The sequence below is a fragment of the Ambystoma mexicanum genome, chromosome 12 (assembly GCF_040938575.1).
Source record: "Ambystoma mexicanum isolate Mex_15411 chromosome 12, UKY_AmexF1_1, whole genome shotgun sequence".
In the NCBI taxonomy this organism is placed as follows: Eukaryota; Metazoa; Chordata; class Amphibia; order Caudata; family Ambystomatidae; genus Ambystoma; species Ambystoma mexicanum.
Window position 1 is genome coordinate 1,013,663,450 of NC_090936.1, and position 19,154 is coordinate 1,013,682,603.

The window sequence follows — 19,154 nt, forward strand, 5'->3', positions numbered from 1 at the left end:
CGGGTGGCGCCACTTAGGCAGCTCTCTCCCCCACCAAGCTCCCTGCATGCCCATAGGAATCAATGGGCTTTCACCCACCAAATACATAATCAGGTGTTTTCACCCGCACAGGGGCCATGAAAGGTTGAGAGCTATGCATTGTTTTCTTGGTATGGTCATGGGCGTGGTTATGCAAATATGCACATTTTTGGAGGGCAGGGCATGAGAGTGCATTGGGCAACCACAAGTGTCATTGAGCCCACATTAAAGTTGGCATCTATGTGGTGGACGTGGTCCTAAACATCCGTTTCCTGTACAGCAGAGTGCCTTCTCATTTTCCCATCTCTAGACGGGAGGGTTACTGACTGTTGGCCGCAAATTAACATAAAACGCACATAAAATGTTCTGGATTAAGAATTGTGTGTCTTCCAAAATAGCAATTCTCGGAAAAACTAGTACGATGCCGTTGACCTTTCCAAGATGGCGCTACTCATTGGCTACTTTCCCTTTCCAAGATGGCTGCTTCCCGAATTTCCTGCTTTCCCAAGATGGCAGCCCCCTATTCCCAGGCGCGCACGTATAGAATAGCAAGGGACTTGTAATCAAAATATCTTTGGGCTTTCAGCTTCACAGTGTACCGCGTTATGGCTGGCTTGACTCTGTTCGTACGTGGCCTGCCTGTTTCCGCCAGCGGCGAGAGGCTTGAGCAACTTTTCAGCGATGTAGGGCCTGTGAAGCAGTGCTTCGTGGTGCGCGAGAAGGGTGAGTGCTGGGGCTGAGGGGAAGGGAATCTGACGTTTTGGGGAGAACCTTAATGTCAGTGTGTCAAAATGAGTGCGAACAATTAAGGCTGAGACTGTGCTTCATACTCCTCAGCACACACCCTCTTACTATTTAATGCTGACCCTCCTGAAGTTTTAGAAATAAAGTCGCACATGTTTGTGCAATGTTACATTCTCTTTTCCGAATTCCAAACGTGTCATTGTTAACTGTTGGGTTTTACTTATTCTGGTCATTCCCTGATAGTGTGTGTGGGCTTGGAGTGTGGAATGTAGTGTTGGCTGTAGAATGTTTTGGCGTGAAGCTGCTCTAATTCCACAGAGAGTCAGTTGAGATCTGAAGCCTAATAGTAGGGGGGACCGGTGGATGCTTCTAACCTATGAACTTGTCTGAAATATACCCTGATGTACCTCCCTGTGTTTCTACGAACCCACTAAAGATACTTAAACTAAACAAGCTCCTGAGTGGTTATTTCAACCCATAACCACACCACACAACATAACATTGGCGACGAGGATTATTGGTGACTGTGGAACCAGGAGCAGAAAAACAGCAAGGAGCAACGGTACAGTAAAGGACTTGGACCAGGACACAAGGAAGCAGTGCAGTGAGGCACCAGAGGCATCCACCGCCCCCCCCGCACCAAGGTAAGCGCGCCCCGCACCTGCATTAATGAAGGCAGGCCCAGCACTGTTCATGTAGGGGCTGCGCTGCGCGGCTGTATCATTATGGCTAAGATTGTGTGCAGTAGCCAGTAGTTACAGCGCGTATAAGGGCCGGGGGAGAGCTCATGAGTAAAGGTGCCCAGCATTGCAGAAGGGCAGCGTAATAGGAGGTTGGAGTGACACTAAACACCTTGGAATTTGTTTGTGTCTTACCGTACTGGCATTTCCCTCATGAGGCGCCGTATTAGAGGGCAGTCTGTGTGGTCCGGTGTGAAGTACAGCCGTGTGTGAGGTGACGGATGGCCCGGAGAGCTCCGTTCGTGGCTCTCCTCTCCGTCCCAATGATGATGTCATCCGACTTGCTGAGGGAGTCGGCGAACAATATAATTCCACGGCCGCTGAACGTTCCTATGCCATGGCGTATTTCGGAGTTTGGATGGTCCCGGAGTTGTAGGCGGGTCAAGGCTCTGTTCAGCATTTATACGTCACAGGGCTTCATGAGAACTCGGCGAGGTCAAGTGGATGATGGAATCCTGATGCAAGCGCGGCTGTGTGCCCAAGGGTTTCTCTCAATAAGGACAATGGATTGTTTTCATATACTGCACTGACGGCGTTGCAGTTCGTGGTTCCGAGTTAAGGACCTCACAACGTGATTGGAGCGTCCATACAGATCAGGAACTAAGTAGGATACACAACGGCGTGTTACAAGGATCTTGAAAGAGTAGTACATTTTGGGTACTTTCAACGATGGTGACGCGGGTTTGTTCCAAAGCAGTTCCAATTTAAGGTCACATCAACGCGAATTACACCATATCTATGCGTATGTATGTTAAAAGAAACTTCAAAGGGAATTTTCATTCAGCAGGTGTTTGTACCGGTGTCCAGTCAACTGGTCGACAACAAACTGGTCGACTGCAATTTGGTCGACACCATTTGGTCGAATGCCAAATGGTCGAATTTTTTTTTTTTTTTATATATATGTGTTTTGTGGGTTTTCGTGTGGGGAAAAAAAATAAAAAAGAAAAAAAAGAGGGTTGGGGGGGACCCCCCCCAAAAATGGGTAAAAAAAAAAAAACGACCATTTGGCATTCGACCAAATGGTGTCGACCAAATTGTCTGTCGACCAAATGTTTTCGACCATTTGACTGGTAACCGTTTGTACCACTTCCAATGTTTACTGACTTATGGAACTGCCACCTGCTCACGAGTACAGAAAGTTTTTTTTTTTAGCTGCTTTCACCAGTACAGAAATTTTTTTTTTTTTGAGCTGCTTGTGGGAAATGATGACTTAAATGTAGCAACACAGAGATTGCAATAATATTTTATGAAATGTGCTAATATTGAGAAACCAACGGTCACAGTGATTGTGCTGTGAGTTGTGTAAAACATTAATTTGCAATGTGTTTAAGTGGTTTTGGGTACGTGGTTCAAAATTTTAGCTGTTGACTATGCATATTGGTATTGGTTTTATTTGGAGTTGTGGAAATGGTTCTCATATTAGCTAGTGCCTTAGTATGAGCCATGTGACAGATCTTGTTTAGGGTGCTTTTGTTATTGGTGTTGGAGCCATAGTTTGTGGTGTTGTGTGGCCTATGGGTGAGCCCATAAAAAATTGTGATGACTTGGTTGTGTACTGAAAAAAAAACCTAATGTGAGTTATGTCTTGCACTGTTATTAACCAATTATTCTTCCACAGGAAAATGCCCATTAAGGTCATTGCGAGCTTAAATGTTGGACTCCAGTGTGGTGTTTAACCTTGTTTGCCATATTTTAATGCAACATTTTTCCTAACTGGTGTGTGTGGGGGAATGTGTGTGAAATGTGTTGTGGTTGCTAGTGTGAGTAGTGGTTGCTCTATGGTGAGCATGTGATGCTCAATGGTGAGCATTTAGTAGCTCAGGCATGGTGTCTGGAGTGGTGGAGTAGAGGTCACTGTTGTGAGCATTGGTTGCTCTAGGATGAGCATGGGAGGTTCAATGGTGAGCATTTGGTAGCTCAGGCTTGGTGCCTGGAGTGGTGGTGTGGAGGTTATCGGTTGCTCGATGGTGAGCATTTGTTCAGTGATGAGCATTTAGTAGCTCAGGCATGTTCCTGGAGTGGTGGAGTGGAGGTTATTGGTTGCTCTATGGTGAGCATGGGATGCTCAATGGTGAACATTTATTAGCTCAGGCATGGTGCCTGGAGTGGTGGAGTAAGGTGAGTTTTGGTTGCTCTATGGTGCGCATGGGATGTTCAATTGTGAGCATTTATTAGCTCAGGCATGGTGCCTGGAGTGGTGGAAATATTAGTGCGTGTTTTGGTTGTTCTATGGTGAGCATGGGATGCTCAAATGGTGAGACGGTTCTCTAGAGGGACGCCCATAATGGAGTTGAGATATTATGCTTTTGGCAGATAGTGGGGTTATCCCTGTAGATTGTGTTAGCACAACTTGTTGCAAGTGAATGATGATGTAGGGATATTGTTGTGAGGTAGGTGGAAATGGTTGTGCATGAGATTGTGGGCTGGCTCCCATTGAAGTGAGTTCCATAAAAGGCCTGTTATGGTTCTGGTGATTGTTGGAAGTGGTTTAGCTATGTGTAGCTTTTTAAGGACTTGGTAGGGATTAGCTTTCGCTAGGAGTAGTTTGTTGGATGGGTATATTCTAGGAGGATGTCTCTAGATTTGATCATTTGGAACAAAAGATTAAAACTGTTTAGTGTCCATCATCCTTCTGTTTATAATTGTTTAGTGCCCATAATTTCTCAGTCTCCCCGTTATTCTATGTTGTCATGTAAGGGGGGGGAGATGTGTTGGGTTTACCTTATTCTGGTCATTCCCTGATGGTGTGTGTGTGGGCTTGGAGTGTGGAATGTAGAGTGTTGGCTGTAGAATGTTTTGGCGTGAAGCTGCTCTAATTCCACAGAGAGTCAGTTGAGATCTGAAGCCTAATAGTAGGGGGGACCGGTGGATGCTTCTAACCTATGAACTTGTCTGAAATATATCCTGATGTTTCTACGAACCCACTAAAGATACTTAAACTAAACAAGCTCCTGAATGGTTATTTCAACCCATAACCACACAACATAACCTTAACTTTCTGTCTTTTGGGTGATCTATAATGTTGACATGTATCTTATCCATCTGGTTAAACTCAGAGGTGGTTAACTTTGACAAAGCTCTGAAGTTTTCAAAATTAAGTGTTCTAATTTGCATATTTGACCTCACAGGACCTTGCACCATAATATCACGAAGTCATGCATGCCAACATTCTGTGAACAAACATCTGTAGGAATCTTAAAATTTCAAAAATAGTCATTAGCATAATGACAGCACAGGAAATGATGTCACATTGATTGGACCCAATGAAATGATTGGACATGACAGAAAATGTGATGTGAACTTTGACCTTATGACATCACAGGAAATGACCAAGTGACATATGGCTTTGAAGAGATCACAGGAAACGACTGCCTAGTGTTATGTTATGTTTATGGTTTATTGGGTTTATATAGCGCTTTACACCAAAGCACTTTACAATATAACAACAACAATACAAGAGAAAGAAGCATATTTACACACTTGAAACAAGCCAGTGGTACAGTACATAGAACAATTTACTCATAAGGGGGAGTGTTCCCAGATGGTCATGACACTCGCGGTTAGTTACAGCGGCCAATAAAAGGGGGATCGGGGGCAGGGGGAGTGAGGGAGTTGAAGAGGGGGGGTTATGGGGGAAGAGGTAGGGAAGGAGAGTCAGGGGGGGAGAGTGGAGAAGAAGGGCTTTCAGGGAGGAGCTGAAAGATGGGTAGGTGGGTGAGGAGCGGATGGGGAGAGGTAGGGAGTTCCAGTGGAGGGGGGCCAAGAGTTGGAAGGAGTGGAAGCATGAGGAAGCACAAGGTGCAGGGGGTACAGTGAGAAGGTATAGGTCAGCTGAGCGGGGAGAGCGGGAGGGTGAGTAGACTGAGAGGAGCGAGGAAAGATAGGGGGGGCGAGGTCATAGAGATATTTGTAGATAAGGCAGAGGAATTGGAATTTCAGTTGTGAGAGGAATGGGAGCCAGCCGAGATGGGAGAGTGAGGTGGATATAGAGTCTCGAGGGCCGAGGAGGCATAGAGTACGGATGGAGGAGTGGTAGATGGATTTTAAGGGGGACAGGTGGGAGATAGGGAGGCCAAAGAGAAGAGAGGAGCAATAGAAGAGATGGGAGAAAACTAGGGAGGCGAGAAGGAGTTTAGAAGCATGAAAGGTGGATCTTGTGGGTGTTGAAGAGGTGGTGCCGACAGGTGCGAGAGGTTAGAGAGATGTGGGAGGAAAAGGAGAGAAATGAGTCAATGTGGAGGCCAAGGTTGCGTGCGTGGGTAGAGATGGGGAGATTGGAAGGGGGGGAAGTGGATAAAGGGAGGAGGGGAAGGTGAGAGAGTGTTGGGGGGAAGAAGAGCACTTCAGTCTTGTCAGCATTGAGGGAAAGAAAGTGGGATGACATCCAGTATTTTATAGGTCGTGAGGCAGGAAGAGAGAGTGTGGTCGAGGTCAGGGGTGAAGGAGGAGAAGGAGAGAAAGAGTTGGGTTTCGTCCGCATAGAAGTGGTGGGAGATACCGAAAGAAGAGATGACGCGATCAAGGAGGGAGGTATAAAGAGAGAAGAGGAAAGGTCCAAGTACAGATCCTTGGGGAACGCCACAGGGGGAAGTTGGAGGAGGTGCGGCCGCCCCAGGAGACAGTAAAGGATCGGTTGGAGAGGTAAGAGGAGAGCCAGGAGAGGACAGAGCCTTTGAATCCAAGGGAGGACAGAGTGCTGAGAAGTAAGGGGTGATCTACAGTGTCAAAGGCTGCGTGGAGGTCAAGGAGGATGAGAATTGCTTGGCATGGCGAGCAGTGAGGAGAGAGTTGAGTACATATGTGAGAGCAGTCTCAGTAGAGTGTTTAGGGCTTAAGCCAGATTGAGAGGCGAGATTGAGAGGAGATGAAAGCAGAGAGTTGAGAGTAGTCTAAGCGTTCAAGGAGCTTTGAGATGAAGGGGAGAAGAGAGATTGGTCTGAAGTTGGAGGTAAGAAGAGGGCTAGCAGAGGGTTTCTTCAGGATGGGGATGATGGTGCCGTGTTTGCAAGCTGAAGGAAAGGTAGCAGAGGAGAGACAAGTGTTAAAGAAAGTGGTAAGGTAGTGTGGTTTATCCCAGATCCTCTGACCTATCGTTTGAAAGAAATTTACCAAATAAGTGAGCTGTGCGCACTGTGACCAGCTTCTTCCTCGTTAACACAGGTTTTCCCCTTCAAACATACCCATAACAAATACGTTCTCCATTAATTTGGGATTTTTAAAAGTTGATGAAACCTGGTTAACACTTTATTAGATTATGACTTGTACTACTTCTTTAGGAATAAAACATTTTAATTGTTTTTCTTAAAACGAACATCTCTGTAAGTAAAAACAAACAAATAAATAAAGTGATAATATTCTCACTCGGTCAGTAGCTAAATTCAGTAACTTTTTAAATAACAAACTGTACCAAACACACAGGCAACTTTCAGTTTGCCACAGGGACTCACTGCCCTTGCCCAGGCCCAGCTGAAGATGTGTGTGCATCCACTTAAACATAATGGTCGGGTACCCCCTAGAGTGGAAAACAGTCCAGAGGCATCTTTTGAGGTGCATACATTACAAGGGAGAGGAAGAAATACAGCAGAGGTTAATTGACAAATATTATCTTGAGTTGGCCAGCCAGCAGGGAGCTGAAAAACGAAATACCCACTGAAAATCTATAAATCCTTCTATGTCAGCAAGGGCCTGCTGTGGAGGACCCGGTGTGAAAGGCCAATGAGGTGATATCACGAGGCTCCTGCAAAAGCAGCTTGTAAGGTGAGCTCTGCAAAGCACGCATTTTAATCCCAAGAACAAAAGTAATATAAAAATAAATATATTGTTGTGTTATAAGACTGCTGACTGGCAACATGGGGCAGTTGCTTGGCCCCCTCCACTTGAGGCTCATGCATGGCCCCTTTCAACTGAAAAGGTAGAAAGGCCCTGATGGTGTCCATGCCCTTGAGTCATCAGTTGTCAAATATTTTTTAAAAAGTATAGTGGTGTGAAAAGGCAATGAGGTGATACAGTTCTGTATACCAAAAGGAAGTGACAGCCGTAATGGTTCCCACAGATGCAGCTTGTAAGGTCCGCATGCAAAGTGCACATTTAAAGCCCCAAAAGTTTAAAGGTAAATATATTGCTGTGTTATTGCGGACTAACAACATGGGGCAGTTGCTGGGGGGGGGGGCCCTGAAGCTCATGCATGGCCCCTTTCAATTGAAAAGGTAGAAAGGCCCCGTTGCGGTCCAGTCTGCCCATGGGGCAGAGAAGTACCGTACCCGGGCTCCTTCTCACACTCTCAGCAGTCCCTGCATGAGCCAGTGAGACAAAAGCCACCCCAGAACCTCACCATCCCCATTTCAGTGAAAGGGAACTTTGTGTCATGCCACAAGTCTCAGATACAAGAAAGAGTCTGACTTCGGGTTACACTCCCTGTGTAATGTACATAGAGAGAGAAACTGGTGATTGCCTGGTCTTTTTCTTGTGAGACAGCATCTTCTCTCTGGCTTCGTCATGCAGGCATTGGTTTCATGCGGAAACAATTAACTGCATACGGATCATGTATTAATCATGTATTTTCAGCTGATAAAACAGGGTTCAAATTACCAATTGTGTCAATCTTGTTGCATGCATGTTGAATGCACGTACATTAGCTGCACTCATGTGATTATGTTTCAACCTTTTGTAAATGCTTTTTTCACATCTAGCTCCCCTGAAAAAAAATTGGATAGTGATAATATTGGACAGTCTCTATCGAGATTGTCTTCTATGTGCACTAGTAAACTTCCATGAAGACTCTTTTTGATAAAGACTGTGGCGAGTATTACTCCACAGCACTCAGCAGGCCCTTGCTGACTCGGTAATCATGAGTATGTTTCTTCCCAGCACAGTTGACAAATGTGCAAAGTACTTAGGCGGTAACTAACATGGCTGCCAATTCTTTAGTGTCACAGTACCAGATGTTATACTGGTTGCTGTACATTATCACAGGATTACCATACTGTCACTTCCTTTAGTCACAGCGCAGAGGTCAAGGACTGAATGGGTGTGGAGTCTGCATTTTTTACCACTGAGTGGGTGCGGTTCGCAATCTTTTTGCTGTACGCATGGAATTCTCAGCATCTCCCATGACTAATGTTATTGGCACTTCACCATCCATGTCAGCCTCTTCTTCATCCAAGCTTCTTAAAGTGGACAAGAGGTGGTTCCTATCCCCTGATAACTGAGTGGGGGAAGGGGACTTGAGGGAAGCACACATGATGAAAGAGGCCTATTACACCCTGGCCTCTCCATAGAGCCAGCAGTGGCAGGAACACAGGCGTCCTCACACACACAAAAAATCCAAATATACACTATTATGGCATATACAAAATGACAGGCCGCAGAAACATAAAACATCCATTTAACGGTAGATAAAGAGTGACAGGTGTGTCACATCAGTCTCTGCATACACAACCCCTTTTATCTAGTGTCAACCTTGTGAATATGGCACGTCAGCCACTGCAGAACTTCCCTTCACATGTGCTCTCCACCCAGTAGCAGAACACCGCTTTTCGTTCACGGTACTAAAGCAATTAACAGGCAGAAGATAGAAAACACATTATCATGACTGTACAATACACACAGACCCGTGTACAATGCCCGTTTAATAAATAAACAGAGCCATGCATGGTCTCTGAATATAATATCAAAACATTACAACTTATAACGTCATAGTCTTAGGTACCCCTGCAGTACATTAGAAGGCTGTTAATGACAGAATATTGCTTCGGCAGAGCGCTTTGGGGCCATGTTAATGGAATTAGGCACTATACAACTATTACAAAACGTAGAATAGCCATTAGTTTGTTTTACTGCACAAAATCCCCACCATAATGTCACAAAGGTGCCAGTGTTGCACAATCCTACAGTTTCAAGTGAAATGACAAACCTTAGGTTTGTCCAACCTTCGCCCCTGGTGACATCGGAGAAGAGCCAAAATCCATGTAAAATGTGCCTGGGTGTGTGCGCGTTTTCAGAGTGTTTTATGGCACAGAGCTCACTCTGATGTGCCTGACTGTGGAAGGCTGACTTTTCGGACATGTGATCCGTGGCCTTGCGGAACTGTGGGACGTAGCCAGACACAAGTCCAATGACAACACAACCCCTTAAGTTTAAAAGTAAATGTTACCTTTGATTATTGGAGAGAACCAGTGTTAACAGAGCAGCTAGCAAGCTGTATGTACATGCAGCAGAGCTGAATTCAGAAGACTAGAGCTGATCACACTGCGAGTCGTACAGGACAGGCTGACCGCTCTGCTCAGAGGCGCGGGATCTTATGGCAGCGCCACGCTGACACTAGACTGCCTGAACCAGGGGTGTGCAAGGCAGAGAGTGTCTGTTTCACGCCGGCCTGGCCAGGCGCACACTTTCATCAATCAAAATGATGAGATGTGTCATTAAGAAGCCCCTTGGAGATGCTGCAGTGCTCTGCTCTCTGGGTCAGGCAGCCAGGCCTATAAGTCTGTAGTGTTGACACAGAAAGTCTGTAGGCGGTAGGTCTGCTTAAAAAGTGGTATCCTACCACCTAAATCGGGAGGGTTGGCAAGTATGCAAAGTTATATGATAATTCGTAACTTAGTGTCATAACAGGAAAAACATCACCAGATTCGAGTAGCAGTTGCCTATCTAACTCTACAATTAATAAAGGAAAATTAAAGAGTAAAAGAAACATGTATACATTAGCTACAAACCACACGATACATGTTATGTTAAAGTATATTTATACTGTGCACTGTCTCCACCGGAGTGGTCCTCTGGCTGATGCAAGAGGGTATGGTAAGTTAGTAGGACTGAGCGGGAGAAAGAGCAAGAGCTGTAATGTGCTGTTGGCAGCTTCGGTTTGGTTGAGCTTAGGTGTGTTTTTCGGTTGGTAGCCTTCATGTGTTGTTGTGCAAGGCTATGTGTGGTTTGTTTTGTTGCGGTGTAGTGAAGTGCATGTGGTTTGTTGTGCTTTAGAGGTATGATTGTGTTTAGTTCAGAGTTTAAGAGGTGTACGCAGAAGGGTTAGTTTAAAAATATTAGCAGGGTTGGTTAGAGGCATCATTATCTAGATGGGGCACATGCTGATATCCACAAATACATCTATATGTGACACAGGCCAATAATCACAATTCTTTCTAGATGTGACACAGGCTACTTATTCACAATTCTACCCCATCAATAACTGCCCAAAATGTAAACTGTGGCTGACAATTGGCTTGTTACAAAGTATGGTAATCTTAGATATTGAGGCTACAATCAGAAGGCTACCTTATACAAGTGGGGTAAATGCTGATTATGGCAAATAAGCATCAGTTAGGCTGAGTAACTGGGAAGTAGGGTATTTAGTAATGGGACAGGTGGGGTAGTTAATGGAGTATAGTAATGATTGTACCACCTGCCTACACCACGTTTACTTTATCAGTCACTGCTGGTTGACGGCTGCAGGCTTCCCAGGCAAACATGGTCTGGAGCTGCTTCTTCAAGAGCTGCCCTTTGCCTTCAGCCTTTGGCTGAAGGGGCTTCCCTGGAAGGGCCTCTGAAATACAGCTGTTCCTATCACAGGTGTGGCACGGACCAATGAGAATCAAATGGGCAAAAAGAGACCTGAATGTTTCAGCCAATTGCAAGGGGTAGAGTAAAATAAAAAGCTAGAAACAAAGGACTACCCCAAAGAGGCTGCATACCCTAGATGCAGACCAGCTCAGAAAACGAAAGGAGTCAACAAAAACACAAAATAAACCCCACCGAAAACCACAAGCTAGGCAGAAAACGATTGCAAGAAACACTCTAATCCCTCCATAAAGGCTCCTAAAACAGAAAATGGATTGAAATCAATTTGAAACTACTCGCTGAGCATCCGCCAACCCCCAAGACTGCTTTTCAAGTTGTCTCCCCGCGAGATGCATCTGGAGTTTAGGTACAAAACTATCACAGGGAAGTGGTGGCTTCTTAGCAAGGGATGGGGTGGTGGTTGTGAAATACTCTGAACAGTTATTTTTCTTTATTGCCATGCTCATTGATAACTTCTCATCATCAATACTGCCAAATTCCATGTCAGTTAGAATAGTAGTCGTAGATTCCATTAGCCAAAGTGAGCACAGTCATGTGTTCCTTTTCTATGCAATAATTAGAAACTGGTTAAATACTGTTGTATTAAGGGGACTGGGATGCATGGAGAATTGCCCAGTGTCATACAGTGGTCTAGTGGGGAGCTGATATTAAATCTGCTGCATGTATTCATAATACAATCTAACCTCTACACCTCGTCATTGTCTGGCCTATAAGAAAAACAGGATGTTTCCCAACAAGATGGACGTTCTGAAAGGCCTTGATGTTTGCTTGACATGTGACTGAATGCTCTCTAGCCCTAATACTCCACTCCGACTTTGTCTTAAACAACAAAAGCTACTGGAGCTTTTCTGAGAACATTTTTTACTTGGGTTTTTGAATATAGTGGCAAAATACGCTACCAGACTGTTTCATCTTGCAAACACAACATTAAGAACATAGGTTACATGTCTACATCAAATGCTAGCCCCATTGGAGCCCATGGGAGAATTCCTTTTGGTGCTTTCACAAAATAACAGATCCTGAGTGGAATTGTTCACATGGCTACAATTTCTGAATTATTTTAGCCAGCATGGCTAGCCAAGTCCAAACCCATAATGGGACATAGTGTGAATAGACCCTTCTGAAATGCCGGATGTGCATTCCGCCAAGTAAAAAGTGTAGACTCAATGACGCAGTTGATTGTGATTTAGTGGCCATGTCTCAACAGCAAATTACTCCCAAACCTTGCAATGGATTGTGGTTGGGTCACCGGTCTAGTTTAATTTCCATTCTAGCGCCTTATCAATGACTCTTTGAAGCTGCACATCTGTTTGCTTAGAAAATCCCATAACTGTTGCAATACTTACCATGGTTGCTTCTCCAATTCTACCTCTCGTAGGCAGCGAGACATGCCGTGGCTTCGGGTATGTGACCTTCTCTATGCTGGAGGATGCCCAACGGGCCCTGAAAGAGATCCAAACATACGACAACATCAAGATTCACGTTAGCGTAGCCAAGAGAAAACCACGTGACAAGGAGAAAAGGAAAGGTAAGAAAAACAGGACATTTTACATCCTAAATTTGTACAAAAAAGTGGCTTGTGGACAAGAATAACAAATGTAATAGAAGAAATGTAACAAAACCATGGCCTTTCCAGATATGTTGTTTTTATATCTATATATCATAGCTTTGCATTTCTAAATTGTCTAAGGGGGAGCAATTGATTTTGCTGTGGATGGAACATTTTCAGGCTTATGGAATTCAATGGCTGAATGCTATCAGAGGAGGGTGTGTCCTTATTTTTGGTTTGGGGCTTGTTGGGAGAGGACTGCAAAACAACGGAGAAACAGAGTCCACAACAAGCTACCTATTGATGTTGCATATAGGTTGGGATCCCAACCTATATGCAACATCAATAGGTAGCTTGTTGTGGACTCTGTGTTTCTCTATGGAATTCAATGTTTTCCTTTACAATGTCTCAGAGCGTTCCTCTTATGCACCTGTTTGGTTTTTCCTAACTGGTCTACTGACATTTTCCTGGATACCATCATATCATTGGACTTTCCAAGGGTGCCTCCCATCAAAACCTTGACTTCTCGTGGTTAGGGTGTCCCAGGGACGTCCTGTTCCCTGTGCAAAATAACCAGGCACAATTAGATGTCACTCAAATGGTAAGTGTCAGGTTTACCTTCTATGATTCATTGGACTGTATTATGAGGGACATTCAGAGGGAACCCTGTGTCACAATCCAGTATGAGTTTCTAGGTCTAAAACGTGTTCCTTGTGTGAAATAGATGAGGCCATATATACCTATGACTTCTGCCAGTCACTAAAGCGCAAGACCAGCTCCGACTAATAGTTGAATGATTTCTGCCATTCCTAAGGGGAATTCACATCTCAAGTGAAAGCCCGGGAAGTAGTATGGGGAACTTTGAATATGGCAACCACCAGTGAATGGATAGCTGTCTGGATAACCGGCACAGTACATACCTTTCACATATAGCCACTGAGAGATTGTCAACACACTATATATTTTATAAAAAATGTATTCTTTGTATTGTGTCACAAATGGCTCTAAAATTGCACCAAACTGGAAATAAATTGTGGTTTTATTACATTTTTATTAGGATGGCCACTCTAAGTGGCTCCCTAGTAATAGTCCTCAACCTCGGTGTGGGATCCCTCTGCCCTAACCCAGGCCTCCATGCTTACCCAGAACAGATTTAGTAAACAAAGGTCTAGTGCCAGGTAATCTCTACTATCTCTATTTAGCCTAAACTCAAGGGAGGGCCTAAAGTCCTGAGCTTTCTCTACCTGGCTCCTAATCTGTATTACTAAGGGGTCCTAACTCTAAAAGGGCCACACTGCTTGTCCCAAGGTGTCTTGTGATGTTTTCTCTAGCCACTCTTTCACTCTTGCATCCTTTTTCCTATCCTTTCCCTGTACCTCCTTGTCGCCCCGATCTTTGCATTTCCTCCCTTCTTCCTCACCTCCCTCTTCATATCCCTCCCACTCCGATCTTAATGGGTCTTCTGTGTGTTTCTCCCCCTCTCTCTCACCTAACGCTCCTCTGTCCCTTGAAGTCCTTCTCTCCTCTCCCATTCTACTTCCTGCTTTTCTCCCTACTACTCTTTTCAGTTCTTCTCATACACCTTGCTCTCTCCCTTTCTCCTTGTAATTTACTGCCTCCTACTCTCCAACCACCCTTCCTACTACTACCTCCTCTTACCACCCTTCTCTTTCACACTCCCTCTTCCTCTCTCCGTGCACTCGCCTTCGGCTATCTAACTTTTCTCTTCTCCCCCTCTCCTGCCAATCACTCTCTAACCACACACCTCACAACATACTCCAAGGTAGGTAACCACTCTTTTGCACACACCTTACCTGCACTCTTCTGCAACGCTGCCACAGATGACTCGGTAATCCTTCCCATTTTACCCTCTCCACCATCTGCCCCTCCCTCTCTCCACCTGACCTCACCCGAAAGCACCTAATTTGTGACTGTATATGTGGGGCTTTTAGACCCCTGCGTCCCCCCCCCCTCCCAACCGCCCTTCCCATTTGTTGTTAGGAAAGAATTCTCTTTTGACCACTTTCCCCTCCATATTTCCTATGGACCCTCAATCTTTTTGCTTAGTTTTTTTTAACCCCTTCTGACTTTGTGAGGGGAGGTAAAGCCTTCAGCTTAATTTACCCTTCCTTTTGCTAATTTCTTACGGGGAACTGATCAGTCCTTCAGACAATCAGTACTGGCAACCTTTCTTCCCTTTTACATTTTAACATTGCACTGCATTAAAAGATGCTGTCTGTAATGGAGATACTTTTGTATCACCATTACCCTTTTACACTTGGGACTTTCAGTTGCTTTTATATGTTATGTGAGAAACCTGAAGGTGTCTCCCTAGCAAGTCCCCAGGGATCTGTCATCCAGGTTGCCAGGACACGGTTCCTGGGGGTGGACCAGTGAGGCAGGATCACCTGGATGCGGGGGGATCCTGTGGGAGTGGGACACCAACAGGTGAGACACAGTATTCCCCTTCCTTTTACACCTTTTCTCCATCATCTCACGGACATTCCAAACCACTGTCCCCCCCCACCCCCCTTTTTTCTAACTCTTAACACTTTCGCACAACACAAAGGACGATGGACTAACACCAGAGCCGTTTACCTGACATGTTCCAATACAAGGGTCAGGCAAAGTCAGGCAATTGATCAGAATCACTCACACCTGATGACCCTTTCCCTTCCCCACAAGGATAAAAGGTGGTGCCAGAGAGCACAGTATGTGCAAGGCGAGCATGACAGACAGCACGACGAGACCGCTACCACGCGGCAGTTCAAGAAAAGGAGAAAGGTGGCAGGAATCGAGTGGGTGGCGAGGAGAGAGGTGACCTTGCCTTTTCCTTTTGCCAGACCCGCAGAACATTTGTGGAAGAGAGCCTAAGCACCGAAAAAACAATAGCACAAGTGTCCTGCAGCAGATGTCAACGATACCCGGGTCAAGCCTGTGCCGATAGGCAGGAGCGAGGGAAGCTTCTGCGCCTGTGGTACCGGGGGAGGGGAGAGCTGATGAGAACCGGGCTGTGTTGAGTGAATATCTCAAAGTAGCAAGTTTTGAACCACAGCTGATTAACTTTGAATTAACTGTAAAAGTGTGAAGGGGAGACTAGCTGCAAAGGGAAACTGGCACCACGTGGGTGCTAACTCAAACTCTGGTCGAGCCCCATATGAGATAAACTACAGATACCAGAAGATCGTAGGAGGGCCGGCAAAATAGGTCAAAGTGGTCCTACAGATGGTCAAGCAAAATCCCTGTACAATCAAAAGACTTTGATCTAGCAGCAGTGTGAGAGAAAGGGAAGTGAATACCACACTGTGTGAAAACATTGAGAAACCAAGGGAATTGAATCCCGCTAAAGTCAAGAGAGATGGGCGCCCAGAAGAGGGGGAGCCAGGGGTGACTCCATCACCCAGCGCATATTGGGAACACATTTTCATGTGGTTAAGAGAATTTTATTTTTTGTTATTTGAATGCTTCTGGCCCCGAAGTCGAGAGACTGTCGAAGGAGAAACGAGACTTGGCCATCGACTATCCTTAGAACTGCCATTGGAACTGTCGTCCTGTGCTTGAGGCCAGAAACTGTACTATGCTCCACACTCCTATCTTGCCCTGTGTCTAAAACATGGGAAAGGGAGACCCAGGCTACCGCATCCTGACATATTATTTGAGAACACTTCTTTCTTTTCCTAGAGAACTAGCCCGCCCACTTTTTTATTATTTGTGAGGCTTGGCAATAGGTTTCTTAGTATAGGCCCTTTTATTGTGTCACAGCGCCACTAGGACTGCCTTATTTTTCATTTGATGGTTGACGCTTGCTCCCATCTCAGATTTAGGTTTAAATTGGGTGTTTTTCCAACCTGCATACAGCATACATTGTTCAATAAACACCTTTGACCTGTGATCACTTGTGTCTGTCTAACTATGTCACTATCAGTTCCTCACAGTGCCTAAAGACAAGCTGGTGGCAGCAGATCTATTGTTACAATTTGTGTGTTATTTCTAGTGTGCACATTCTCATTTAACGTGTATGACTACTAAACGTGGCTAGTGACCTAAAATGTAGAGCAGACAAGTGTGTGAGAGCAGTACCACATTACATACATTTGTGACCATTTTTAAATAAACATTTCTATGTTTCTATTAGGTTCGTGGGTAAGTGAACACTCACCGGTACCTGGTTGTAAAAGCAAAATGTTCAAAGAAACATAGTCTGCAAATATGTGTCCAACTTGGGGACTACTAAAACAAATTGTACAAAAAGTTTTAAATGTTTTAATCCGCAACAATTTATAATGGCATTCTTTTCATTTAACACAATTTTGGGGAACATAAAAATATATCAACAAAATACATTCTGGTGATACTTATCATCATTTCTCACATTTCCAATTGTCTGTGATCATTCAATTTAACATCAACAACTTAAAACATTAGATAATTCATTATGAATACACAGTATTCTGATAATATTTCTTCCTTTGAAACTGAGACGCTAAAATGCCTCCTATGCGTTTTCTAGTAAATACTCTTCTTTAGGACGGTGCCTCAGATTCTTTAATCTAGGGAATATATAATTCTATTTAGCCAATGACTAATTGGTTTCAATTATATAGTTGTCATAAGTGATTATTTTATACTAACAAATGGAGCTTTCCAAGGACATGGGTTAAATTGGTAAATATCAGCATTTCATAGCAAAAGTAACCCAACGTTTCCCTTTGTATAGATATCTATTCAAGCATGGCTGCTATAATTCACAAGAGTATGCAGTAGTATCATTTACACGCCGCATTCTACGTATATCTTTCTTTTTCAACTACAAAAAGGATGTTGGATATCGATAGTATACCTCATATCAACATGATGGAATATGTGAAGATGAATGCTAACAGCTATTAGAAGTCTAACTTATATAAAGATCCATTGGTACAAATACAAACAACTATAAGGAGTTAAACTTGTACAAATACAATATCCTCAGTAGAAAAAAATGCATTTGTCCTGTAACTACTTCAAAAACGTTGTCATTTACGTCATGTTCTACCTTTTTGTCAACATTATTCATGCAGTCCTACATATACTGATTTGAAATGAGACCATTCGTGAATGAATAGACTTGGATCAGTCAACAGATTTCTTATGTCTGTATCAACTTAAACATTACAATCCTGAAGCTTATATCGGTAACAACACTGGCTCAAGCACCCCACCCCCTCCAACCAAGCTGCATACTTCTCCTATCACACCCTCTGACTCCTGCCTCAACTCCGCTAAACACTCCTACTTCTCTGACCTTCTCCATTCTCAGAACGTATAAACAAGTATTTGTACCCTTAGTACCAATATTTCAAGCTAAACAAAGTGATGAAAGGGACATATACAGAATTTTAGGTCTGTCCATTCTCAGGCCTCTCACCATCGCCGCATCTTTCAAACCTTAACTCGACTTCTCTCCTCAGCTTTGTGATGCTGGAAATGCATCAGAGGTATCCTTGTCCTTTACTGCTTTTTATCGTGTGTTCTGTCGTGTTTTCCACGCAGGAGTTGATGTGGGACTCCTGGCGGTGCAGCTCTTTCCTTTTGGTTTTGGTCAACAGACCCATGGGATACCCTTATGGCACCCATGGGTGGGGGTACAACCCTGTGCTCCTAGTGTATGTTTTTGGGCACCTGTGTGTGGCCCACAGAGCAGGGTACGGGCTGGTGGCAGATCCCTGCTGAATTGACTGGTGCCCTGAGCGTCCTCCACTTTGGGATGCCCAGGCCCTGTCGTTGGAATCAGTAGATTCCTGATGGAGACAAGATGGGCCCCCGTGGCCTCTTGCCTTCCATTGCCTGTTAACTTGATCTTCCCGAAGTCCCGGGAAGCCCCGACTCTGTCCCTTCCCCCGGACTGGCTGTTGGGTGGAAGTTCCATATATGGTAGTGTGGGGGAAGTGCCGACCAGACTGGCTGGAGCCTTCCCAACGACCGTATGTTGTGGGTAAACCTGTGGGTGGGACCTAGGTGAATGGAGTGTGTGACGAATATGCACTTCTTGTTGTGGATGTCTGGTTTCTGGTGTTTGACACAATGACTGAGACAGCCCTGCCCGAAACTGGTATGAATGCAGTGTGTAGTGTTGAATGGCGTAATGCTTGTCTGAATCCACATTCTGTGTTGCGAGTGTCTGGATGGAGAAGAATGGCCTGAATGCACTGTGCGCCTGATTGGCTGACAGATTGTTGAATGCCCTTCGTAGTGATCGGATGCTCGAGTGTGACCCAGCAGAATGAATGGGAGATCCACAGTATATCTGGGGACCTTTCACTGCTAGGAATCGTATTCAGAAGTGTTTGGAGCTTAAGTCCAAACTACGAAGAGTAACTGGAGTGACACTGATGCTTGACCTTGAAGCCCTGCTGGAAGAGAAAAATTGCTGTTGCGCTCCTTCATCAATCTGAAAGCTGCTGTGTCTCCAAGGACTGACCCAGAGAGGACCTGGTAAGACACCCTCTTCCCGAGCTACGAGGGACCATTGTGCACCAGATGATATT

General features: G+C 44.7%; 1 protein-coding gene across 1 annotated transcript in view; it reads left to right on the forward strand.

The window, feature by feature from the left end:
* Nucleotides 1-512: 512 nt before the first annotated feature.
* The window catches only part of RBM28 (RNA binding motif protein 28), a 728,250-nt gene continuing 709,608 nt past the window's right edge, over nucleotides 513-19,154 (forward strand). Inside the window, exons 1-2 of the mRNA XM_069629558.1 lie at nucleotides 513-741; nucleotides 12,457-12,606. Coding sequence (XP_069485659.1) covers nucleotides 624-741; nucleotides 12,457-12,606 — 268 coding nt within the window. The 5' untranslated portion in view covers nucleotides 513-623. The remainder of the gene's footprint in view (nucleotides 742-12,456; nucleotides 12,607-19,154) is intronic.